The following is a 24,607-nucleotide window of genomic DNA, read 5'->3' as shown; positions in this document are numbered from 1 at the left end:
CACTCACACTCACTCACTCATTCACACACTCACTCATTCATTCATTCACACACTCATTCATTCACTGACTCATTCACTAATTCACACACTCACTCACTCACTCACTCACTCACTGACTCACTCACCATGCCCCACCCTCACACTCCTGTTCAGTGTGGGGTGTTCTTTCTACCAGATACCAGGGTAAATCGGGGGCATAAAGAGGGGAAAGGCTCTGGGATGGAAAGCTAGGTGCCCAGAAGGAACTCAGGACAGGCCCAAAGCTCCGGTGAGCTCCATGGGGCCCCTGAGCCAAGCCTGCCTCAGCATCAGGGACCCGGCCTGCTGCCCCGCCCCAGGGAGAGCCTCCTGGCCGGCCCCCTGCGGCAGTGGAGCCACCAGCTGCGGCGGCTGCTGCGAGTGGCCGCCTGGGACTGGGCCCCAGTGCCCAGCACCCTGACGGGCCCGGAGCTCACACACCCATGACCGGAGTGGGTGGCCACCACTAGCGTGCTTCCTCAGGCAGAGTCCATCATGGCCAAGACCACCAGGCCAGTTTCTGGGCTGGTTCACTCGGCATTGCCCCTGCCCCTCAAGGAAGGGCACGTGGGAGGAGCTAGCCTGGGGCTGCTCACCGCCGCCGGGAGCACAGCCAGCCTCCCAGGCAGCGCTGGTCCGGGGTGGGGGTCCTGACGCCGGGAATGCCGCCCTTGAGCCCTCTGCAGCAAGGGTGGGGCCAGCCCAGCAGCCCTGGCAGCAGGAAGGGTGGTGGTGGCCTCCAGGCATAGGAGCTCCAGGGTCGGCCTCACAGAAGCCTGCCCAGCCAAGGTTCAGAGCGAGACGATGCCTGAGCCAGTGCTGAGGGACCCCAGGAACCACGTCCCAGCTGCAGACACACCCATGTCTGCTGTCTTCAGCCGCGGGCCATCCCAAAGCCGGTGGCCACTGTTTACCTGGGCGAGGGGACTCGCAGGCCTGGCCCCGCCCTCCCACGTGAGGCTGGTGGGGCTGCAGTCAGCTCCAGGACTACAAAAGGCTCCTGCTGGCTCACAGCCGTCCTCAGAGGCTGCCCTGGGACTTTCTCCCACACGCCATGGGTGTTGGCCGAAGGAGGCTGGCCCTGCTCTGGGCCCTGGCCCTCACTCTGGCCTGTGCCCAGCACACAGGTAAGGTACCCACTGGCATCCCCAGGCCGGCCATGACCGGAGCCTGGAGCCCCTGCCACTCCTCAAGTCCTAGAGTGGCCCTGGTGCCAGGTGCGCAGCAAGCAGCTCAGAGGCCTTGCCCGGGGCCCTGAGAAGTTGAGGGTGTCTGTGGGCCACTCTTCCTGCTCGGTCCCACTCCAGGAGATTGTGGGGTCAGGGAGGGGATTTTGGGGCTGTAGGGTCCAGGTGGGGGTTGGGGAGGGGTCAGCCAGGCATCTGTGAGCCCCTGGCTGCAGGGTGCTGTCCTCAGAGGCCTCTCCCACCGGGGCTGGCGTCTCCTGCCTGCTTCCCAGGGCGCGGCCGGGCCCAGACTTGTGTAGGGGCTGCTCGGCCCCCAGCGCTTGGCAGCTCGGGGCCGTGCAGCTGAGATGCCCCTGCCCCAGGCGTCTCGCACGCCTGGTGCCCAGCCTCCTGCGGCCAGCCGCCTGCAGTGCTGAGGCAGAGGCTGCCCCACTGGGGGCTCCCTGGACATGACTCAGAGGCAAGGCCAGGTTCTCGGGGCGGCCTCTGGGCCGACCCCGCTGGTCCCCGGGCGCTGAGCTGTGCGGCGGCACTGAGCACCTCGTTTCGGGTGCAGCTCTGTCTGAGCTCTGGGTCCCAGATCCCCAGCTGGCTCTGGAGGGGCTGAGCCAGCCCACGGCCTCAGGGTCTGCCCCTCGGATGGGCTGCTGCCTGGCGGGTACTCCCGCCTGTTCCCCTGCGTCCTGAGCAGGGAACCAGGGCCTGATACCTGGTGGATGCTTGGTGGGCATGAATGCACCGTGCATGAAGGAAGGGCCCCTGGAGAAGCTGGCTCAGGGCCGGGGGGCTCACCGGAGAGCATGGTTGAAGGAGCCGTGGCCCAGCGGAGGGCCTGGGGTGACTCAGAAGAGGCCCTCCCAGGCCCCCAGTCCGCGTGGAGAACCCCACCCTCCAGGCCCGGCCCCTTCCGTCTGTGCGTCCTTCGGGGCCAGCTCCAGCCCAGCGCCCACTCCCCTTCCTTCAGGCCAGGCCCGGAACAGCGCTGCAGAGCTCAGCTTCGAGCACCCAGACCTCCCTCCTGCCCCTCAGGGGCCTGGCGGTGAGTGGATCCCCCCACCTGTCGGAGCCCCCGCCCTGCTCCGGAAGCTCCGCTCAGGCTGCTCGCCGTCTCCCGGTCTCCCGGCGAGGCCATCGGCCACAGAGCAAGGGCGGGCTCGGGGACAGGCTTGCTGCCTCCGTCTGCTTGTCCCCTGACGGGCTCCCTGGGAGGCACACCTGGTCTGAGCTCAGCATGGAAGCGTGGTTCGCAGCCACGGGTGTTGATTCAGGCATTTTTGAGATTCCGGAGCCAGGAACTCCCAGGTGCAAACAACATCAGGGCCACGTGGGCATGAGAGCTGACCTCTGCTGCTCGGCTGTGGGAATCTCTGCTCACGCAGCAGGGAGGTCCCACACACGGCAGGTCCAGAGCTCGGGAGCGGGCAGCCCTGCAGCTGCGGAAGCCCTCCTGGGGGTCAAGCTGGCGGTGGGCAGTGGGGGTGAGGGCTCTGAGCCACCTCCCCATTCCCTCAGGCACCGCCCTCCGTGGAGTGACCATCCACCCGCCTCTGAGGACCGCCCCCGTGGTGCGAGGTGAGACCCCGAGGCCAGGTCGGGGGCGGGCGGCTGTGTCCCTGGAGACCTGTCTCTCCGGAGCCGGAGGCGGCAGGAGGGTGCGCGGCTCCTTGCCGGGATGAGGGCCCGGCTCTGGGAGGTCCGGGCCGTGTCGTCGGTGTCCCTCGGAAACGCCCTGCTCTGTTTGACGGCAGCCCTGAACGCGGCCCACGGCGGGCGGGCGTGCAGCACGTGGGGCGACTTCCACTACAAGACCTTCGACGGCGACGTCTTCCGCTTCCCCGGGCTGTGCAACTATGTCTTCTCCGCACACTGCGGCTCCGCCTACGAGGACTTCAACCTGCAGCTCCGCCGCGGCCCCGGGCCCAACGGCGTTGCGCCCAGCAGGGTGACCATGAAGCTGGATGGCCTGGTCGTCAGGCTGACCAAGGGCTCCGTCCTGGTCAACGGCCGCCCGTGAGTCTGAGGCCCGGTGGCGCGTGTGCTCCCGGGACCACGCAGGGTGGCTCCAGGCCCCCACGCTCTGCCCCCGTCTCTCCTGGGGGCTCAGGCTCTGGCTCTGCCCCCAGACGCGGCCCCTCCCTTGTGCTGCTGACGCTCGAGCTCCGTGCTCTTGGGTCTTGGTGACCTCGTTGGGATGTGACCTGAGGGGCCTCCCCACCTGTCCTGACCTCTGCTGTCCGGGCCCTTGGACCCCACGTGCCTCAGCCAGGCCCTCTCCCTGCAGAATTCAGCTGCCCTTCAGCCAGTCTGGGGTCCTCATTGAGCAGAGCAACAGCAATCTGAAGGTGGTGGCCAAGCTGGGCCTGGTCTTCATGTGGAACCAGGACGACAGCCTCCTGGTGAGGCCAGGGGCTGGGGGCCGGGAGTGGGGGCTGGGGGCGGGGGTGGGGAGCTGGGAGTGGGGGGCTGGGGGTGAGGGGCTGGGGGCGGGGGTCCTGGCACATACCTCCAGCCCAAGAGCCTCCTGGTGAGGCTGGGGCCAGGGGGCCGGGAGTGGGGGACGGGGGTGGGGGCTAAGGGTGGGGGCCCAGCAGGTTCCTCCAGCCGACAGCTCCCCCAGGGAGGGAAGAATGTGTTCTGGGTGAAGGAGGGTGGGACGGCAGACCCCACCCCGCTGGGGGCCCAGGACCCACACCCCAATGCAGACGCCATGTGTGGGGGAGGCATCTCCTCCAGGACACACTCCTGCTCGGGGTCCCAGCTTGGAGGAATGAGTTGGGGGGGTCTTCTGTGAGGAGCTGCAGCCCTGACCTCCTCGGGAGCCTGGTCCATCATTCTGGTCCTGGGGCGTCCCTGGCGTGGCTGGAGTCTGATGTGTCCCCTCCTTGCAGCTCGAGCTGGATGCCAAATACACCAACCAGACTTGCGGACTTTGCGGAGACTTCAACGGTGTCCCCGTCTACAACGAGTTCTTCTCGCACAGTGAGTTCTCTCGGGCGCCTCCCCATCCCCCCACCCCCGCCCGCTTCCGGCTCCTCAGTGCTCCCTGAAGCCTGCCTCCAGAATCCCAAGTCAGAGACCTCAGTCCAAACATGTGTGCACTGCCCACACGTGCACACAGACCCGTGCACTCGCATGTGTCACACGTGTGTGCAGATCCCGGCACGGCCCCGCACCGCCCTCCACCGCCCCCCACCGCAGAGCAGGCAGCCCCCGCCATGCCCTCCTGTGAAGCTGAAGACCCGCCTCTGTCCAGACCCTGTCTCTGTGTCTTAGTCCTGACACTTTGCCACCAAGCCGTGGCCTTTCATGTGACCCACGCTTGCTGCGGCCCCGAGCTTGGGGTCCCCTCTGCCAGGCCTGTGGAGCCCCACGCAAAGCCCGTCCATGAGGGCTGCTTACCAGAGGCCAGCCTGGGGGCCCGGGGGCGGCTGGCAGGGGCTCGGGCTCACTTTCCAGCCCCCTGGGCTGCGAGCCGGCCCCAGGCCCACGGAGCATCAGGTAAAGGGCCGAGCTCACGGCTCTGCAGCCTCGAATACCCAGGGGTCCCTCACTTCATCTCCAGATGCCCTGAATGTCCTGCAGAGCTGACACTTAACCGGGCAGTGTGGGCACGGGAGATAGGCATGGCCAGAGCACCCTGAGCGAGGGATGCGGGGGGTCCTTGTGCTTCCGGCAGATGTCAAACTGACCCCCACCGAGTTTGGGAACCTGCAGAAGATGGACGGCCCCATGGAGCAGTGTCAGGACCCTGTCCCCGAGGATGCTGGGACCTGCTCGAACGACTCTGTAAGGCCCAGAGTGGACGGGGTGGGGGTCTTGCTCCCACAGCCCTGGGGCTGAGCCGGGGACACTCCAGACCCGACTAAGCGAGGGCTCCGGGCTCTGCCCCAGGGCATCTGTGAGGAGATGCTGAGCAGCGAGCCGTTCTTGGGCTGTGCCCGCCTGGTGAACACCAGCAGCTACCTGGAGGCCTGCCGGCATGACCTCTGCCACTGCAGCCGGGTCAACCTCACCAGCTGCCTCTGCCACACCCTCGCCGAGTACTCCCGCCAGTGTGCCCATGCCGGGGGGCTGCCCCTGGACTGGCGGGGCCCCCAGCTCTGCCGTGAGTGCCCGAGTGGCCCGGGCCCTGCCCTGCTGTCCCCCCAGGGCGGGGGCAGGGCGGGGTGTGACACGGCCCATCCCCCCCCCCGCAGCCCAGACGTGCCCCCTGAACATGCGGTACCACGAGTGCGGCTCACCCTGTGCGGACACCTGCTCCAACCCTGGGCGCTCCCAGCTGTGCGAGGACCACTGTGTCGCCGGCTGCTTCTGCCCCGAGGGTGAGGAGGAGCCCCTCCCCGGCCCCCCGAATCACACGGAGGCATCATGGATCTCGGACAGAGTCCCTGGGTCTGAGGAGCCCTCTGGGGCAGGCCCGTGGTGGGTGGGGGCCGCGCCCCTCCCCACGCCCTCCCAGCAGACCGTGCGGCACGTGCCCCACGACCAGCTTGCCTCTGCAGGAATGGTTCTGGACGACATCAGCCACGCGGGCTGCGTCCCCGTGTCCGGGTGCTCCTGCGTGTACAACGGGGCCACCTACGCTCCAGGGACCGGCTACTCCACAGGCTGCACGAACTGGTAGGACCCCGGGCCCTGCCCTCTGCTCCCCGGACCCGTCTGGGCCGGATGCTCCTGGGCGGCCCCCTGGGGGCCGTGGCCAGGTGCCACGGGTCTGCTTCCACCTGGGGCCCGGGGCAGAGGCCAGCAGCTCTCTGAGCAGGCGCCAAGGGGCTCCAGTCCATGTGGGGAGGCAGGCGGGCCTGGGCGAGACGGCTGTCAGCCTGCCGACTGGGTGGGGGCTGTGCCTGGGGCCCAGCACGCACGCGGGGCCTCCCTGCTCTCAGCACCTGCTCTGGAGGCCGCTGGACCTGCCAGGAGGCGCCGTGTCCGGGGACCTGCTCGGTGCTGGGCGGCGCCCACATCTCCACGTTCGACGAGAAGCAGTACAGAGTGCATGGGGACTGCAGCTATGTGCTGGCCAAGGTGCGGGCCTCCCCGGGCGGGCCCGCGGGCTCCCGGCGCCGGACCTCTGGGAGACCAGCCCGGCTTTGGGCGGGCGGAGCGGGGAGGCCGAGGCGGGCTGGGGCCGACGAGCTCTGCGTGGGGGCCTGTGTTTCCAGCCTTGTGACAGCGGCGCCTACGCCGTGCTGGCCGAGCTGCGCAGGTGCGGGCTGACCGACAGCGAGACCTGCCTGAAGAGCCTGACGCTGAGCCTGGGCCACACGGTGAGCGCGGGCCGGGCGGGCGTCCCTCCTGGCAAACGCCCCCTGCGCGGGCCGTGACCCTCAGAGGCAGCCTGTGGACACCCCCACTGCGTCCCACCCGCACCGCTTGTGGGTCTTCTGAGCAACGGGCCCCAAAAGACCAGCTCTGAGGCGGACCCTAGGGGCCCCTCACCTGTCCAGAGCAGCCCAGGAAGCTTCTCTGCTGAAATTGACTTAAAAAAAAAAAAAAGTACATTTAAAAAAACTTAGGCTTCCCCAGGCCTTGGCTGCGGCCTGTGGGGTCTTCTCGTGACACGCGCTGCCTCGCTGCGGCGAGCGGGCTCTGAGTGCCGCTTCAGTGGCTGTGACCCACAAGCTTAGTGGTCCTGTGGCGTGTGGGGTCTTAGTTTCCCGACCAGGGATCAAAACCACATCACCTTCTTTGCAAGGTAGATTCCTAACCACCGGACCGCCACGGAAGTCCTTGATGTCGACTTTTTTACTTCAGTAAATCTCTTTGCTCAGTTCAGTTCAGTCGCTCAGTTGTGTCTGACTCTTTGTGACCCCATGGATTGCAGCACACCAGGCTTCCCTGTCCATCACCAACTCCCGGAGTTCACCCAAACTCATGTCCATTGAGTCAGTGATGCCATCCAGCCATCACATCCTATGTCACCCCCTTCTCCTCCTGCCCTCAATCTTTTCCAGCATCAGGGTCTTTTCAAACGACTCAGCTCTTCCCATCAGGTGGCCAAAGTACTGGAGTTTCAGCTTCAGCATCAGTCCCTCCAAAGAACACCCAGGACTGGTCTCCTCTAGGATGGACGGGCTGGATCTCCTTGCAGTCCAAGGGACTCTCAAGACTCTTCTCCAACTCCACAGTTCAAAAGCATCAATGCTTTGGCCCTCAGCTTTCTTTATGGTCAAAATTTCACAGCCATACATTTCCATACATGGAAAAAACATAGCTTTGACTAGATGGACCTTTGTTGGCAAAGTAACGTCTCTGCTTTTTAATATGCTGTCTAGGTTGATCATAGTTTTTCTTCTAAGGAGCAAGCGTCTTTTCATTTCATGGCTGCAGTCACCATCTGCAGTGATTTTGGAGCCCAAGAAAATAGTCTCTCACTGTTTCCATTATTTCCCTATCTATTTGCCCTGAAGTGATGGGACCAGATGCCATGGTATTAGTTTTTTGAATGCTGAGTTTTAAGCCAACTTTTTCACTCTCCTCTTTCACTTTCATCAAGAGGCTCTTTAGTTCCTTTTCGCTTTCTGCCATAAGGGTGGTGTCATCTGCGTATCTGAGGCTATTGATATTTCTCTCTTCAATCTTGATTCCAGCTTGTGCTTCATCCAGTCTGGCATTTCGCATGATGCATGTAAGGGGTTTTCCAAAATTTGCTGGCATATTAAGTGCAGCACTTTCATAGCATCATATTTTAGGATTTGAAATAGCTCAGCTGAAATTCCATCACCTCCACTAACTTTGTTTATAGCGATGCTTCCTAAGGCCCACTTGACTTCGAACTCCAGGATGTCTGGCTCTAGGTCAGTGATCACACCATCGTGATTATCTGGGTCATGAAGATCTTTTTTGTACAGTTCTTCTGTGTATTCTTGCCACCTCTCCTTAATATCTTCTGCTTCTGTTAGGTCCATACCATTTCTGTCCTTTATTGAGCCCATCTTTGCATGAAATTGTTCCCTTGATATCTCTAATTTTCTTGAAGAGATCTCTAATCTTTCCCATTCTGTTGTTTTCCTCTATTTCTTTGCATTGATCACTGAAGAAGGCTTTCTTACCTCTCCTTGCTATTCTCTGGAACTCTGCATTCAGATGCTTATATCTTTCCTTTTCTCCTTTGCCTTTCACTTCTCTTCTTTTCTCAGCTATTTGTAAGGCCTCCTTAGACTACCGATTTGCCTTTTTGCATTTCTTTTCCATGGGGATGGTCTTGATCCCTGTCTCCTGTACAATGTCATGAACCTCCGTCCATAGATCATCAGGAGCTCTGTCCATCAGATCTAGGCCCTTAAATCTATTTCTCACTTCCACTGTATAATCATAAGGGATTTGATTTAGGTCATACCTGAATGGCCTAGTGGTTTTCCCTACTTTCTTCAATTTAAGTCTGAATTTGGCAATAAGGAGTTCATGGTCTGAGCCACAGTCAGCTCCTGGTCTTGTTTTTGCTGACTGTATAGAGCTTCTCCATCTTTGGCTGCAAGGAATATAATCAGTCTGATTTCGGTGTTGACCATCTGGTGATGTCCACGTGTGGAGTCTTCTCTGTGTTGTTGGGAGAGGGTGTTTGCTAGGACCAGTGCACTCTCTTGATAAAACTCTGTTAGCCTTTGCCCTGCTTCATTCTGTACTCCGAGGCCAAACAAAGGCACTGGGGTCTCTGAGGGGTCCCTGGGTCCTGGTGCACAAGGTTTTGTTTGAGCTCCCCGAGCATCTCTGGCAGGTGAGGAGTTTGATTCTTAATGTGATTCCGCCCCTCCTACTCTCTTGTGGGGGCCTCTCGTTTGCCCCTGGACGTGGGGTGTCTTTGTTTGGTGGGATCCAACATTCTCCTGTCGATGGCTGTTCTGCGGCTAGTTGCAGTTTTGGAGTGCTCACAGGAGAAGATGAGCACAGATCCTTCTACTCCGCCGTCTTGAACAACTTTCATGTCATCAAAAAAAAAAGTCCTATCCTTGTGGAAAGCTTAGCAAAGCAGGCTGAGCCTGAGTTGGGCAGGGGGTGGTCATCAGCCCTTCTCCGCCCTGTGGGGACTGTCACGACCCCTGCCGTGTGCTTCTCCAGGTCTTCGTGGTCAAGGCTAGTGGGGAGGTGTTTGTGAACCAGATCTACACCCAGCTGCCCGTCTCAGCAGGTGAGGGTGCCCGCCCCGTCCCCGCTTCTGACGGTCCCGCCTCTCGCACCCACTGAGACACGGTCCCCTGTGTCCACAGCCAACGTCACGCTCTTCAGACCCTCCACCTTCTTCATCATTGCCCAGACCCAGCTGGGCCTGCAGCTGGACATCCAGCTGGTGCCCATCATGCAGGTGTTTGTGAGGCTGGGGCCGCAGACCCGAGGGCAGAGCTGCGGTAAGAGGGTCACCGCCCGGCACCCAAGCCCAGCCCCCGTGGCTGGGCACTCAGGGGCCTCACACTGCCCTCCGCCCCAGGCCTGTGTGGGAACTTCAACCAGAACCAGGCCGACGACTTCCTCACCATCAGCGGCGTGGTGGAGGGCTCAGCCGCCGCCTTCGCCAACACCTGGAAGACCCAGGCCGCCTGCCCCAACGTCAAGAACAGCTTCGAGGACCCCTGTTCCCTCAGCGTGGAGAACGGTATGTGTCCAGCAGCCCTGGGGCCCGCCTGGTGCCTCGGCCGCTCATACCCGGCACTGCTCCATACAGAGGAACTCGGGGTGAAGGAAAGCCGCTCACCTCGAGGGGGCTCCCGCTTGACGTGACGTCCAGCCCCACTGACCGCCCCTCCTCTGTCCACAGAGAAGTACGCTCAGCACTGGTGCTCTCGGCTGACCGACCCCCATGGCCCCTTCGCCCAGTGCCACTCCGCCGTGGACCCCAGCACCCACTACTCGGTAATGCCGCCTCCTGGCTCTGCCCTTGGGTCCGGGCCACCCTCAGGGTCCCAAGGGCCAGGGCAACAGCGTCTGGGCCCGGCCGGTCTCCCTGGCTCTGTCCCCTTGCCCGCTCACTCACTCACTCAGTCATTAATCACTCAGTCGTTCATTCGCGCACCCACCCACTGTGAGATTCTGAATCCATCATGTCCTCCTGCCCTACACCCAGGCACTAGGGCAGGGGCTGCTACATGCAGTGAGTGAGTAGCCTTCTGGCCCTGGGGTCAGTGAGAAACTGGTGTCTGGGACTGACCACACGAGGCTGGACCGCTGGGTCACAGAGATGAGGGACTGTGATCCTTCCGGCGGCCCCCCACCAGCCCAAGGACGTGACTGCAAGATGGTCTGTACACGTTCTGCTGAGGGAGGGGGAGCCCCCGTGAGCCTGGGGAGGGGTCCTGGGGAGGCAGGGGCTCCGGCCGCGGCATGAGGCGTGATTGCCGTGTGTGACCTGAGGTCCCCGACATCCCGGTGCGCCCCCCAGAACTGCCTGTTCGACACCTGCAACTGTGAGAAGAGTGAGGACTGCATGTGTGCGGCCCTGTCCTCCTACGTCCGGGCCTGCGCCGCCCGGGGCGTGCTGCTCAGCGGCTGGCGGGATGGCGTGTGCAGTGAGTGTCTGCGGTAGACGCGCCACAGGCCCCACCCCCCAGCCGGGCGCGGGGGTCGGGGAGCACCGTGCCCACGGCCCCGGGACCCTGTTGGGGTCTGTGGGGGCCGGGGGTGCCCGCCAGCTCTGGCCTGAGTGCCGCCCTCCCTGCACCCACAGCAAAGCCCATGGCCACCTGCCCCAAGTCACTCACCTACCGCTACAACATCAGCACATGCCTGCCCACCTGCCGGGCCCGGAGCGACAAGGACGTCACCTGCAGCATCGGCTTCGTCCCCGTGGACGGCTGCACCTGCCCCGACGGCACCTTCCTGGACGACGCAGGCGCCTGTGTGCCGGCCACCAGCTGCCCCTGCTACTTCCAGGGCTCCGTGGTCCCCAACGGGGAGTCGCTGCACGAGCAGGGCATCGTCTGGTAGGAGCCCCTGCTGAGTGGGCGGGGCGGGGGAGGCTGGGGGCTCTCTGACCGTGCTCTCCCGGCAGCTCCTGCACCCAGGGCACGCTGACCTGCATTGGAGGCCACACCCCAGACCCAGGTGAGCTGGGAGTGGGGGGTGAGGGGGAGCCTGGTGATCTCTGCACGAAGCTTCTCGAGTACCTGCGGGGTGACATGCCCGCGAGGCCCCCCTGAGCGCCCCCTCCCTCCCCAGTCTGCCTCCCGCCCATGGTCTACGTCGACTGTCGCAATGCCACGCCCGGGGCCAGTGGGGCCGGCTGTCAGAAGAGCTGCCACACCCTGGACATGGACTGCGTAAGTGTCCCCCGCCATCCCCGGGGTCCCTCTGCAGGCCCGGGTCATCTGCTAAGCGGGGTCTGTCCCCCCCACAGTATAGCACCAAGTGCGAGCCCGGCTGTGTGTGTCCCGACGGGCTGGTGGCCAGCGGCGACGGCGGCTGCGTCCCCGTGTCCGCCTGCCCCTGTGTGCACAACGAGGCCAGCTACCAGCCAGGCCAGACCATCCGCGTGGGCTGCAATACCTGGTACGGAGGGGGCGGCTCCGGCAGCGGGCGAGGCCCGGCCCGGCCAGCGTGGGGCGGGCAGCTGGGGCCTCGGGCAGGGAGGTGAGGGCTGACGGGCACTGTCCCCCAGCACCTGTCAGGGTCGGGCGTGGCAATGCACCAACCGGCCCTGCCTGGCCACCTGCGCGGTGTACGGGGACGGCCACTACCTCACCTTCGACGGGCGGCGCTACAGCTTCAGCGGGGACTGCGAGTACACGCTGCTCCAGGTACACGGCCACCGAGCTACCCCCCCACCCCGGGCCTGCTCGCTGCCCCGGCGCATGCTCACCCCAGCGGGCCGCTCCTCTGCCCACAGGACCACTGCGGCGGGAACGGCAGTGCCCAGGACAGCTTCCGCGTCGTCACCGAGAATGTGCCCTGTGGCACCACAGGGACCACCTGCTCCAAGGCCATCAAGATCTTCCTGGGGGTGAGCAGGGGAGGGGGTCCAGGCAGGAGCCCCCCAAGAAGGCTGTGTTCCCATAATTAAGCCAGGACTGGGGTTGCCGAGCCGTGGACCCACCCAAGCGATGGCCAGTGTCCTCAGCCAGACCCTCATGTCCCTGCAGAGCTACGAGCTGAAGCTGAGTGATGGGAGACTGGAGGTGATAGAGACGGGCCCGCGGCCGCCCTACTCCATCCGCCAGATGGGCATCTACCTGGTGGTGGACACGGAAGTGGGCCTTGTGCTGCTGTGGGACAGGGGCACCAGCATCCTCCTCAGACTCAGCCCCGAGTTCAAGGTGAGGCCTCGCCCCAGACCAGGGGCAGCTGGTGATGGAAGTGCAGGCAGGGGAGAGACAGAGACCCCGAAACAGAGACCGAGAGACAAGCAGAGGGAAACAGGGAGAGACAGAGAGAGACAAGAAACACAGGAGAGAGGCACCGAGAGATGGAGAGACAGAGAGAGAGGGAGGAGCTGCCAGCACGAGGCCCTCAGCCACGTCTGGGTCCCGCAGCTGCTGGAAGCAGGGCCCCAGACAGGGGGCCATCCTCTCCAAGGCTGGACGCCGAGCCACCGAGGTGCCCCAGGGCTGTGGGCCTCCCTCCCTCCTCCAGGCTCCATGGCCCCAGGCGCCCCTTCACCCCAGACCCTGGTCCCCATGTCCCCGCACTGTCTTCATTGCATGGACCCTCGTTCCATAAGGATGCAGCCACCAGATCAGCCACCTCACGCCAGGGAGCCCTTGTCCTGCAGAGACCTCACTCCCACTCTGGGCTGTGGGGGCGTCCGGGATGAGGACCCGAGCCTGTCTTTGGGGGCACCCCGTAGCTGCTAAGCCGCGTCACCTGTACCCTCTGCTCCAGGAGACGCCAGCGCCCAGCGGGCCGCACCCAGGGCCGCCCTCACACTCACTGGGGCTGCTCCGGGGGCTGTCCTGGAGGAGGCGCGGGCTCGAGGGAGTGAGTGGGCCCCTCCTGCGCCCGCCCGGAGCTGCTGCCATCTCCATGTCCATCTGCCTGCAGGGGAGGGTCTGCGGGCTGTGCGGGAACTTTGACGACAACGCCCTCAACGACTTCACCACGCGGAGCCAGTCTGTGGTGGGCGACGTGCTAGAGTTTGGCAACAGCTGGAAATTCTCCCCGTCGTGCCCGGACGCTCTGGCCCCCAGGGACCCCTGCACCGCCAACCCGTCCCGCAGGTCGTGGGCCCAGAAGCAGTGCAGCATCATCAACAGCGCCACCTTCAGCGCCTGCCACACCCACGTACGCGGGGCTCCTCCCGGCACCTGGGGCGGGAGCGACGGAAGTGGTCTGGGCTCCCACCACCCTCTGAGGCCAGCGGTGGCCGCACAGGACTCCGTGCTCCAGGGGAAACCGGCCCAGGTGGACGCCAAGCCTCGTGGGTGCCCAGGAGCCCCCCAGTGTCTGAAGCCTCTCTCTCCCACAGGTGGAGCCGGGCAGGTACTACGAGGCCTGCGTGAGCGACGCCTGCGCCTGCGACTCGGGGGGCGACTGTGAGTGTTTCTGCACGGCCGTGGCCGCCTATGCCCAGGCCTGCCACGAAGCGGGTGTGTGCGTGTCCTGGCGGACCCCGGACATCTGCCGTGAGTGTTCTGGGACCTGCCTCCCGGGTGGCGTGGGGGTGCAGGGGGTCACGAGAGTGGGGCTGAGAGTGGGAGGGGAGGCAGGGAATCAGCAGGGCCCCCTTCCCTCGCCCCGGGGCCTGGGCGCAGGGGACGGGCATCCCCAAGAAGCCGGCTGCCTGCCCGCTGTCGCCGACGGGCCTTGTAGGCCCACACCCTCCGAGGCCAAGTCTGGGAGGCACAGAGGACAGCCGTGGCTTTAGAGCAGCTCTCAGGACTCGGTCAAGGATCAGGGTGTGGGGCTGGCCCTGGGCTGTCCTTCCAGGGCAGTCCTCCGCCTGGGGCCCCCTGACTGGATGCCTGGCCCTGAGTGACCCCTCGCCCACAGCTCTGTTCTGCGACTACTACAACCCCCAGGGCTGGTGTCAGTGGCACTACCGGCCCTGCGGGGCGCCCTGCCTAAAGACCTGCCGGAACCCCAGCGGCCAGTGCTGGCATGACACCCGAGGCTTGGAAGGTGGGCGCCCTGCTGGTCTGGGTCGGGGTGGGGCCTGTCCTGGCGATCCTGGGACCGTTGACCAGGCTGGACTCCCCTGGGCCCCTCGAGGTGCCTTTGTGGCTGTTGCCTCGAGCTCCCCGCTGCCTGGGGGGTGAGGTCCAGGGCTGGGGCCTGAGGTGGGAGCGAGGTCATGGGTGACCGGCCCGGCTGGGACTCATGTCCCTCTGGCTCGCAGGCTGCTACCCCGAGTGCCCAGCAGAAGCCCCCATCTTCGACGAGGACCAGATGCGATGTGTGGCTTCATGCCCGCCCCCATCCCTACAAGCCCCCTGCCACGTTGGAGGCCAGTCCTTCTGGCCAAACTCCACGGTGCCCTCGGACAGGGACTGCTACTCCTGGTGAGTCTGGCTGGAGCTGCGAGGTCCCGGAGCACATGGGGGATTCGCCTGGCCACCTCCCAGCAGGGTCTCCTCCCTTCAGGGCCAGAGGGGTGCCCCATTCTGGGTCTCCCGTGGGGGTCCATGGGGAGCCTCCTCACTGCTGGATGAGGGTGGGGGGCCTGGGGGTGAAGGAAGGGGGCAGAAGGGAACCTGGGTCATGACACCACCCGAGGAGCCCTCCCCAGGAAGAGGCCCTGGGGAGGAAGGGGCCTCCAGAAGGTCCCTGGGTCCAGAGACTGTCCAGAGGCTGTGCTGGAACTGCCTCCTCTGCTCATTGGCTGAAAGGCTCCCTGAGAGGGCGTGACCTCCGGCGGAGGCCTGGCCGCAGGGACCCAGCCGGGTGGTTCCTGCCTGCCCCCGGCACAGGCCAGGGGACGCCTGGCACCCCCAGACTCACCTTTCTTCTGTCACCAGCGTCTGCACCGAGGGTGGCGTGCAGTGTGCCTACGACGCGAACGGTGAGCAGCGGACAGCCCTCCTCGCGCCCGGGGCCTGGGGCTCCTGCCCATGTCCCGCCCCGTAACGCTGGCGCTCTGCTCCCCACAGCCTGCGTCTGCACCTACAATGGGAGGCGCTTCCATTTGGGGGACGTCATCTACTACACAACGGATGGCCTGGGCGGCTGCATCTCGGCCCGCTGTGGGGCCAACGGCACCATCGAGAGAGGGGTCCACACCTGCAGCCCCACCACGCCCACCCCTCAGACCACGTTCTCCTTCTCGACATCCCTGCCCGGTAAGGCAGACATGGGGGTACCACTCAGGGCTGTGCCCCACCCCCGCCCTGAGTCAGGAAGGAGCCGGGACCCAGCAGAGCGCATGTCCCTTGGCCGGTCACCCTGCAGCCAGGAAGGGCCAGCCTTCTCGAGGCCCCTGGCAGGACTGATGCCCCTCTCGTGCTTTCAGGGCTGAGGCTCCCAGCGAGGGGTAGGCACTGTGAGCAGAGATGTCCCAGGCCGGTCCCCGGGAAGAGGACCACGGGAAGCCCAGCTAGAGCACCCCTGCCCCGACCTGCTGTCCTCGAGGCCCCTCTGAGTCCTCACTCTTCCAGGGGCACCTCAGGGCCTTATTAAAGCTTGCCCAAAGGGTGGCGAGCCCCTGGAACTCTGGCCTTAGGTTCCAGGAAGCAGGCTTCCTTTCACAAGCTTGACTCACCTCTTGACTCAGGAGCGGTGAGCCCCACACCTGGCAGGTGTGGGTGCCTGCCCCCCAAGCTCCCGTTGGGGCAGACAGATGCGGTGGAATGCCCCGGCAGCTGATGCCAACAGAGCTGCGGGGTGGGGTGTCCTCGAGGGCCGTGGGGAGCCCCAGCCCGATGCCCATCCTCGCTCTCCCACCCTCAGGCGTGAGCTCGACACTTCCACCTGGCACACACCCCAGCCCTTCCGAGAGCACAGCACACACCCCAAGCACGGCCCCGGCCTCCACCCCAGGCATGGCCTGTGCCTTGCCCTCACCCTGCTGCGGGCAGGACTGCCACTGGTCGCCATGGCTGGATGTCAGCCGTCCAGAACAGGGCATGGACAGTGGAGATTTTGACACGCTGGAGAACCTCCATGCCCACGGCTACCAGGTCTGCCGAGAGCCGAGGGCAGTAGAATGCCAGGCTGAGGGTGCCCCCGGGGTGCCACTTGCCACCCTGGGGCAGCATGTGGAGTGTAGCCCGACAGTGGGGCTGATCTGCTACAACAGGGACCAGGCCTCTGGGCACTGTGACAACTACCAGATCAGGGTCCTGTGCTGTGTCCCCCCGGCCTGCCCCACTAGCGGAACAGAGACCAGCTCTCCAACAACCTTCAGCACAGTTGGAACTGGGCCCACGTCAGGAACCAGCAGGAGCACATGGGTGCTGACAGAAAGCACAGCTTCCTCAACCCTGGTCACTACAAGTGGTCACACCACTGTCTCTATGACCGCAAAACATCTGTCCCAGGACCCTCTACACCTGCCCCAGGACCCTCTACATCCGTCCCAGGACCCTCTACACTGGCCCCAGGGCCCTCTACACCTGTCCCAGGACCCTCTACACCTGTCCCAGGAACCTCTACACCCGTCCCAGGAACCACTACACCTGTCCCAGGACCCTCTACACCTGTCCCAGGACCCTCTACACCCGTCCCAGGAACCTCTACACCCGTCCCAGGAACCTCTACACCCGTCCCAGGAACCACTACAACTGTCCCAGGACCCTCTACACCTGTCCCAGGAACCTCTACACCCGTCCCAGGAACCTCTACACCCGTCCCAGGAACCTCTACACCCGTCCCAGGAACCACTACAACTGTCCCAGGACCCTCTACACCCGTCCCAGGAACCTCTACACCCGTCCCAGGAACCTCTACACCCGTCCCAGGAACCACTACAACTGTCCCAGGACCCTCTACACCTGTCCCAGGAACCTCTCATCCAAGGAACCACTACACCCGTCCCAGGAACCTCAACACCCATCCCAGGAACCACTACATCCATCCTAGGAACCACTACAACTGTCCCAGGACCCTCTACACCAGACCCAGGAACCACTACACCTGTCCCAGGAACCTCAACACCTGTCACAGGATCCTCTACACCTGTCCCAGGACCCTCTACACCTGTCCCAGGAACCTCTACACCTGTCCCAGAACCTCAACACCCGTCCCAGGAACCACTACACCTGTCCCTCAACACCCATCCCAGGATCCTCTACACCCGTCCCAGGAACCACTACACCTGTCCCTCAACACCCATCCCAGGATCCTCTACACCCGTCCCAGGAACCACTACACCTGTCCCTCAACACCCATCCCAGGATCCTCTACACCTATCCCAAGAACCTCAACACCTTTCCCAGGAACCTCTACACCTGTCCCAGAATCCTCTACACCTTTCCCAGGAACCTCTACACCTGTCCCAGAATCCTCTACATCTGTCCCAGGACCCTCTACACCTGTCCCAGGACCCTCTACACCCATCCCAGGAACCTCAACACCCGTCCCAGGAACCACTACACCTGTCCCAGGAACCACTACACCTGTCCCAGGACCCTCTACACCCATCCCAGGAACCACTACACCCATCCCAGGACCCTCTACACCCATCCCAGGACCCTCTACACCCATCCCAGGACCCTCTACACCTGTCCCAGAACCTCAACACCCATCCCAGGAACCACTACACCTGACCCTCAACACCCATCCCAGGATCCTCTACACCTGTCCCAGGAACCACTACACCTGTCCCTCAACACCCATCCCAGGATCCTCTACACCTATCCCAAGAACCTCAATACCTTTCCCAGGAACCTCTACACCTGTCCCAGAATCCTCTACACCTGTCCCAGTACCCTCTACACCTGTCCCAGTACCCTCTACACCTGTCCCAGGAACCACTACACCTATCCCAGGAAGCTCTACACCTATCCCAGGACCCTCTACACCTATCCCAGGAACCATTACACCCATCCTAGGCACCTCAACACCTGTCCTAGGCACCTCAACACCCGTCCCAGGCATGTCTACACCCGTCCCAGGACCCTCTACACCTGTCCCAGGACACTCTACACCTGTTCCAGGACCCTCTTCACCTGTCCCAGGACCCTCTACACCCATCCCAGCACCCTCTACACCTGTCCCAGGAACCACTACACCCATCCCAGGCACCTCAACACCTGTCCCAGGCACCTCTACATCTGTTCCAGGAACCACTACACCCATCCCAGGAACCTCTACACCCATCCCAGGAACCACTACACCTGTCCCAGGAACCTCAACACCTGTCCCAGGCACCTGTACACCTGTCCCAGTGACCTCAACACCTGTCCCAGGACCCTCTACACCTGTCCCAGGACCCTCTACACCTGTCCCAGGAACCTCAACACCTGTCCCAGGCACCTGTACACCTGTCCCAGTGACCTCAACACCTGTCCCAGGACCCTCTACACCTGTCCCAGGACCCTCTACACCTGTCCCAAGAACCTCAACACCCATCCCAGGAACCACTACACCCGTCCCTGGACCCTCTACACCTGTCCCAGGAATCTCAACACCTGTCCCAGGCACCTCAACACCTGTCCCAGATAACTTGATTCCTGGGAAAACAACCCTCTTGACTCCCAGCCCAGTGCCAGTTTCAAAAACAATTTCAAGCTCAACTTCTGTGTTGTCCACAGCTCCAAGGTCCTCAGAGCCATCCTCACCTGAGCCCACCACGGTCACCTGTTTACAAGTTTTATGCAACTGGACTGAGTGGATAGACGGCAGCTACCCTGGCTCAGGGAGAAACAGTGGAGATTTTGACACTATTTCGAATCTCAGAGCCAAAGGTTATAAATTCTGTGCAGAGCCCAAGGATGTGCAGTGCCGGGCAGAGAGCTTCCCTGACACCCCACTGCAGGAGCTGGGCCAGGACGTGATCTGTAACAAATCCGTGGGCCTGATTTGCCGGAACAAGGACCAGCTGCCCCCCATCTGCTACAACTACAACATCCGCTTCCTGTGCTGTGAGCTGGTGGACACTTGCAGGACAAACACCACTTCCCCTGCCACACCTGCGACCACACAGACACCCACAGCTGAAGCCAGCACTACCTGGGCCACTGGAACCCTCTCCACTTCCACAAAACTCAGCACTGCTAGCTCACCTCACGTGACCCCATCAAGATGGGGCACGCCCAGCACGCACGAGCAGTCCTCTCCAGGGACCACCCCCTGCAAGCCAAAGTGCAGGTGGACCAAATGGCTTGACGTGGACTTCCCAGTGCCCGGGCCCCACGGGGGAGACAATGAAACCTTCGGCAACATCATGAGGAATGGAGACAGCATCTGCCACCGACCTGAATCCATCAGCAAAGTGGAGTGCCGAGCCGAGAACCACCCCGGGGTCAGCATCCACGAGCTGGGCCAGCTGGTACAGTGCCACCAGGACGTGGGCCTGCTGTGTCGGAACCAGGACCAGAAGGGCAAGACCAGGCTGTGCCTCAACTACCAGATCAGAGTGCTGTGCTGTGAGCCCCGAGAACACTGCCCTCCCCCTACTGTCACAGTAACCAGCACCTCCAGTGTGAGTGTCACTGTGCACACAGGGACCACCTTCCATGAGGCCACATCCAGTGCAACCCCTGTGCACACAAGCAGCACCACCTCGGCTCCTACAACCAGTCCAACCCCTGTGCAGACAAGCAGCACCACCTCAGTTCCTACAACGAGCTCAACCTCTGTGCAGACAAGCAGCACAACCTCAGCTCCAACAACCAGTGCAACCCCTGTGCACACAAGCAGCACCACCTCAGTTCCTACAACGAGCTCAACCTCTGTGCAGACAAGCAGCACCACCTCGACTCCTACAACCAGTGCAACCCCTGTGCACACAAGCAGTGCAACCTCAGCTCCTACAACCAGTATAATCTCTGTGCAGACAAGCAGTGCAACCTCGGCTCCAACAACCAGTCCAACCTCTGTGCAGACAAGCAGCACCACCTCGGCTCCTACAACCAGTACAATCTCTGTGCAGACAAGCAGCACAACCTCGGCTCCTACAACCAGTCCAACCTCTGTGCAGAGAAGCAGCACAACCTCAGCTCCGACAACCAGTCCAACCTCTGTGCAGAGAAGCAGCACAACCTCAGCTCCGACAACCAGTCCAACCTCTGTGCAGAGAAGCAGCACCACCTCAGCTCCTACAACGAGCTCAACCCCTGTGCACACAAGCAGCACAGCCTCAGCTCCTACAACCAGTCCAACCCCTGTGCAGACAAGCAGCACAGCCTCAGCTCCTACAACCAGTACAATCTCTGTGCAGACAAGCAGCACAACCTCGGCTCCTACAACCAGTCCAACCCCTGTGCAGAGAAGCAGCACAACCTCAGCTCCTACAACGAGCTCAACCTCTGTGCACACAAGCAGCACCAACAATTCAACAACAATTTCAAGCTCAACTTCTGTGTTGTCCACAGCTCTAAGGCTCTCAGAGCCGTCCTCACCTGAGCCCAGCACGGTCACCTGTTTACAAGTTTTATGCAACTGGACTGAGTGGATAGACGGCAGCTACCCTGGCTCAGGGAGAAACAGTGGAGATTTTGACACTATTTCGAATCTCAGAGCCAAAGGTTATAAATTCTGTGCAGAGCCCAAGGATGTGCAGTGCCGGGCAGAGAGCTTCCCTGACACCCCACTGCAGGAGCTGGGCCAGGACGTGATCTGTAACAAATCCGTGGGCCTGATTTGCCGGAACAAGGACCAGCTGCCCCCCATCTGCTACAACTACAACATCCGCTTCCTGTGCTGTGAGCTGGTGGACACTTGCAGGACAAACACCACTTCCCCTGCCACACCTGCGACCACACAGACACCCACAGCTGAAGCCAGCACTACCTGGGCCACTGGAACCCTCTCCACTTCCACAAAACTCAGCACTGCTAGCTCACCTCACGTGACCCCATCAAGATGGGGCACGCCCAGCACGCACGAGCAGTCCTCTCCAGGGACCACCCCCTGCAAGCCAAAGTGCAGGTGGACCAAATGGCTCGACGTGGACTTCCCAGTGCCCGGGCCCCTCGGGGGAGACAATGAAACCTTCGGCAACATCATGAGGAATGGAGACAGCATCTGCCACCGACCTGAATCCATCAGCAAAGTGGAGTGCCGAGCCGAGAACCACCCCGGGGTCAGCATCCACGAGCTGGGCCAGCTGGTACAGTGCCACCAGGACGTGGGCCTGCTGTGTCGGAACCAGGACCAGAAGGGCAAGACCAGGCTGTGCCTCAACTACCAGATCAGAGTGCTATGCTGCGAGCCCCGAGAACACTGCCCTCCCCCGACTGTTACAGTAACCAGCACCTCCAGTGTGAGTGTCACTGTGCACACAGGGACCACCTTCCATGAGGCCACATCCAGTGCAACCTCTGTGCACACAAGCAGCACCACCTCGGCTCCTACAACCAGTACAACCCCTGTGCAGAGAAGCAGCACCACCTCAGCTCCTACAACGAGCTCAACCTCTGTGCAGACAAGCAGCACAACCTCAGCTCCGACAACCAGTCCAACCTCTGTGCAGAGAAGCAGCACCACCTCAGCTCCTACAACCAGTACAATCTCTGTGCAGACAAGCAGTGCAACCTCGGCTCCAACAACCAGTCCAACCTCTGTGCAGAGAAGCAGCACAACCTCAGCTCCTACAACCAGTGTAACCCCTGTGCACACAAGCAGCACAACCTTGGCTCCTACAATAAGCTCAAACTCTGTGCAGACAAGCAGCACCACCTCAGTTCCTACAACGAGCTCAACCTCTGTGCAGAGAAGCAGCACCACCTCAGCTCCAACAACCAGTGTAATCCCTGTGCACACAAGCAGTACAACCTCAGCTCCTACAACCAGTACAATCTCTGTGCAGACAAGCAGCACCACCTCGGCTCCTACAACCAGTCCAACCCCTGTGCAGACAAGCAGCACAACCTCAGCTCCTACAACGAGCTCAACCTCTGTGCAGACAAGCAGCACCACCTCGACTCCTACTACCAGTGTAACCCCTGTGCAGACAAGCAGCACAACCTCGGCTCCAACAACCAGTCCAACCCCTGTGCAGACAAGCAGCACCACCTCAGTTCCTACAACGAGCTCAACCTCTGTGCAGACAAGCAGCACAACCTCGGCTCCTACAACCAGTCCAACCCCTGTGCAGACAAGCAGCACCACCTCAGCTCCTACAACCAGTCCAACCTCTGTTCCTACATCTGAGACTACCCCGTCCCCACGTTCGACCGTGCCCTGCTCCTGCAGCGTCTCTGGCCAGTTGCACCCTGCAGGTACGTAGAGTCTCCCTGGGCATGTGCCGTGTGCCGCCTCTGATCCCTGGTGCCCTGTGCACAAAGCCTCCGTGTGCAGGAGACGCAGGTGTGTCTTGTCTCCGTGACGGGCTGGGTCTGTGTCCAGGATCGCAGTAAGCTCTCCATGAAGATGCAGTCTAGACCTGGGCGGGAGGGCCGCAACCACGCCAGCTCTTCTCTGGAGTTACGTCCTGGCCTACAGTGCCTGCCTCTCTCTTTGTCCTGCAGGATCCTTCATCTATCAAGCAACTGACCTATCGGGCCACTGCTATTATGCCTTTTGCAACCCGGACTGCCACGTGGTCAAGGGGACGGCCCCCACCTGTCCCACCAGCATGCCACCTCCCACACCTCCTGCCACCACATCGGTCCCTCTACCATGGTGCCCAAATGCAGTCCCCCCAAGAACGGTAACCTCGCCTCTCCTGCCCTTCTCAGGGACTCAGGGGGCCTGGGAAGGGACCCTCAGTGGTTTCCAACCAGAGAGTGTGGCATGAAGCCTGGGTGAAGGTCAGTGACTCCTGGGCTGATGCAGGCTGGCCATGACAAGTGGCCATCTGGTCTTCAGCTCTTCTGGATGGGGGTTCCAGGAGCATGGGGCCCAAGGTTGGCCTGTAAAGGGGGCTGGAGCAGGCTGTTGTTTCTCGGGGGTGGGTGGAACAGCCAAGGACTGGAGACCAAAGAGTTGGAGGCAGGGGACAGGGTGGAAAGGGGGCCACCTTCACCAGCCAGAGCTCCCCCTACTCAGCCCTGTGCCCTCTGGGTGGGGCAGGGGGAGGAGAGGCCTGGGACAGGGCTGGCCCCTAGTCCCAGAAGGATGGCTCTTCTCTCTGGGGAGACCCAGGCGAGCGCTGCCCTGCGAAGTGGGTGCCAGGTGGCGACAAGGCCCTGTAGCTTTCTCTGCTTCCACAGAAAGGTGAAACCTGGCCCATGCCCAACTGCTCCGAGGCCACCTGCCAGGGCAATGGGGTCATCACGGTGAGCCCACGCCACTGTCCGAGGGTGCAGAAGCCCACCTGTGCCAACGGCTACCCCGCCGTGCAGGTGACTGACCATGACGGCTGCTGCTCACACTACCAGTGCCCGTGTGAGTGCGCGGGGCGGGGCACAGTGGTTGCACGGGACTGGGCTGGGCAGGGCAGGGGCAGAGAAGGCAGAACGGAATTGGGCTGGACCCAGGAAGGACACCCCAAGATCAAGGCTCAGCCTCAACCGGGGTGCCACGCGGCGCCCTGCCCGGGCCTGGAGTCCCCAGGCCACGCAGGGGCGAGGAGGCGGAGGGAGTCTGGTCCACTTCAGGCGCCTGCTGGACAGAGTTGTGTGCGGTGCCAGTGCATGGGCCCTGGCGGCAAGGCGGTCACCTGCTCCCCTTGGTGTGGGACCACGCGTCCCTGGGGCGGGGGGCGGCGGTGCGGCCCGTAAGGTGCTCGCTGCCCCGTGCAGGCGTGTGCAGCGGCTGGGGGGACCCACACTACATCACGTTCGACGGCACCTACTACACGTTCCTGGACAACTGCACATACGTGCTGGTGCAGCAGATCGTGCCGGTGTTTGGCCACTTCCGCGTGCTGGTCGAGAACTACTTCTGCGATGCAGAGGATGGGCTGTCCTGCCCACAGTCCATCATCGTTGAGTACCATGAGAACCGCGTCATGCTGACCCGCAAGCCCGTCCACGGGGTGATGACCAATGAGGTAGGCACGCGGCAGGGCAGCCCCCACAAGTGCCAGGCAGGCTGAGGGCGCCAGGCGCTGGCTGATCACCACCGTCCCCTTCCCCTCTCCATCTGTTCCTCACGGGTCACGTCCAGATCATCTTTAATGGCGAGGTGGTAAGGCCCGGCTTCCAGAAAGGTGGCATTGCTGTCTCCCAAGTTGGCATCAAGATGTACGTGAGCATTCCCAAGCTCGGTGTCCAGGTCATGTTCAGCGGCCTCATCTTTTCCGTGGAAGTGCCCTTCAGCAAGTTCGCCAACAACACGGAAGGGCAGTGTGGTGAGTGCCCGGCCCCCACTCCCCACCCTCCTGGCTCCGGGCTACATCTGTGGTCATTCAACGTGGCTGAGTGTGTCCGGTGTGAGAAGGGTTGGCCTTGGGTGTGTCCCCCTGGAGCCGCACTCTTGGCCCCGGGCTGAGGCCA

The 24,607-nt window shown here is 62.6% G+C and overlaps 1 protein-coding gene across 2 annotated transcripts in view; it reads left to right on the top strand.

The window, feature by feature from the left end:
* Positions 1 to 1,042: 1,042 nt before the first annotated feature.
* The window catches only part of MUC5AC (mucin 5AC, oligomeric mucus/gel-forming), a 28,723-nt gene continuing 5,158 nt past the window's right edge, over positions 1,043 to 24,607 (top strand). Inside the window, exons 1-36 of one of the 2 annotated variants that reach the window (XM_061407457.1) lie at positions 1,043 to 1,145; positions 2,170 to 2,244; positions 2,718 to 2,777; positions 2,954 to 3,215; positions 3,487 to 3,601; positions 4,094 to 4,184; positions 4,882 to 4,991; positions 5,097 to 5,310; positions 5,402 to 5,527; positions 5,708 to 5,825; positions 6,092 to 6,230; positions 6,368 to 6,472; positions 9,264 to 9,333; positions 9,413 to 9,550; positions 9,631 to 9,795; positions 9,958 to 10,052; positions 10,579 to 10,705; positions 10,864 to 11,119; positions 11,188 to 11,240; positions 11,355 to 11,455; positions 11,533 to 11,684; positions 11,794 to 11,932; positions 12,022 to 12,135; positions 12,275 to 12,448; positions 13,173 to 13,412; positions 13,597 to 13,753; positions 14,121 to 14,249; positions 14,467 to 14,629; positions 15,086 to 15,129; positions 15,218 to 15,406; positions 18,818 to 22,289; positions 22,338 to 22,447; positions 22,697 to 22,878; positions 23,381 to 23,555; positions 23,912 to 24,162; positions 24,279 to 24,462. In XM_061407457.1, the coding sequence (XP_061263441.1) occupies positions 1,073 to 1,145; positions 2,170 to 2,244; positions 2,718 to 2,777; positions 2,954 to 3,215; positions 3,487 to 3,601; positions 4,094 to 4,184; positions 4,882 to 4,991; positions 5,097 to 5,310; positions 5,402 to 5,527; positions 5,708 to 5,825; positions 6,092 to 6,230; positions 6,368 to 6,472; positions 9,264 to 9,333; positions 9,413 to 9,550; positions 9,631 to 9,795; positions 9,958 to 10,052; positions 10,579 to 10,705; positions 10,864 to 11,119; positions 11,188 to 11,240; positions 11,355 to 11,455; positions 11,533 to 11,684; positions 11,794 to 11,932; positions 12,022 to 12,135; positions 12,275 to 12,448; positions 13,173 to 13,412; positions 13,597 to 13,753; positions 14,121 to 14,249; positions 14,467 to 14,629; positions 15,086 to 15,129; positions 15,218 to 15,406; positions 18,818 to 22,289; positions 22,338 to 22,447; positions 22,697 to 22,878; positions 23,381 to 23,555; positions 23,912 to 24,162; positions 24,279 to 24,462 (8,368 nt within the window). In that variant the 5' untranslated portion in view covers positions 1,043 to 1,072. Of the gene's footprint in view, positions 1,146 to 2,169; positions 2,245 to 2,717; positions 2,778 to 2,953; positions 3,216 to 3,486; positions 3,602 to 4,093; positions 4,185 to 4,881; positions 4,992 to 5,096; positions 5,311 to 5,401; positions 5,528 to 5,707; positions 5,826 to 6,091; positions 6,231 to 6,367; positions 6,473 to 9,263; positions 9,334 to 9,412; positions 9,551 to 9,630; positions 9,796 to 9,957; positions 10,053 to 10,578; positions 10,706 to 10,863; positions 11,120 to 11,187; positions 11,241 to 11,354; positions 11,456 to 11,532; positions 11,685 to 11,793; positions 11,933 to 12,021; positions 12,136 to 12,274; positions 12,449 to 13,172; positions 13,413 to 13,596; positions 13,754 to 14,120; positions 14,250 to 14,466; positions 14,630 to 15,085; positions 15,130 to 15,217; positions 15,407 to 18,817; positions 22,448 to 22,696; positions 22,879 to 23,380; positions 23,556 to 23,911; positions 24,163 to 24,278; positions 24,463 to 24,607 lie in introns of both variants that reach the window. The other variant, XM_061407456.1, reaches the window with a different exon arrangement.

This window comes from Bos javanicus, chromosome 29, assembly GCF_032452875.1.
Source record: "Bos javanicus breed banteng chromosome 29, ARS-OSU_banteng_1.0, whole genome shotgun sequence".
NCBI lineage: Eukaryota > Metazoa > Chordata > Mammalia > Artiodactyla > Bovidae > Bos > Bos javanicus.
The sequence above is the reverse complement of the archived record's forward strand: the minus strand, read 5'-3'. Positions and strand labels throughout refer to the sequence as shown.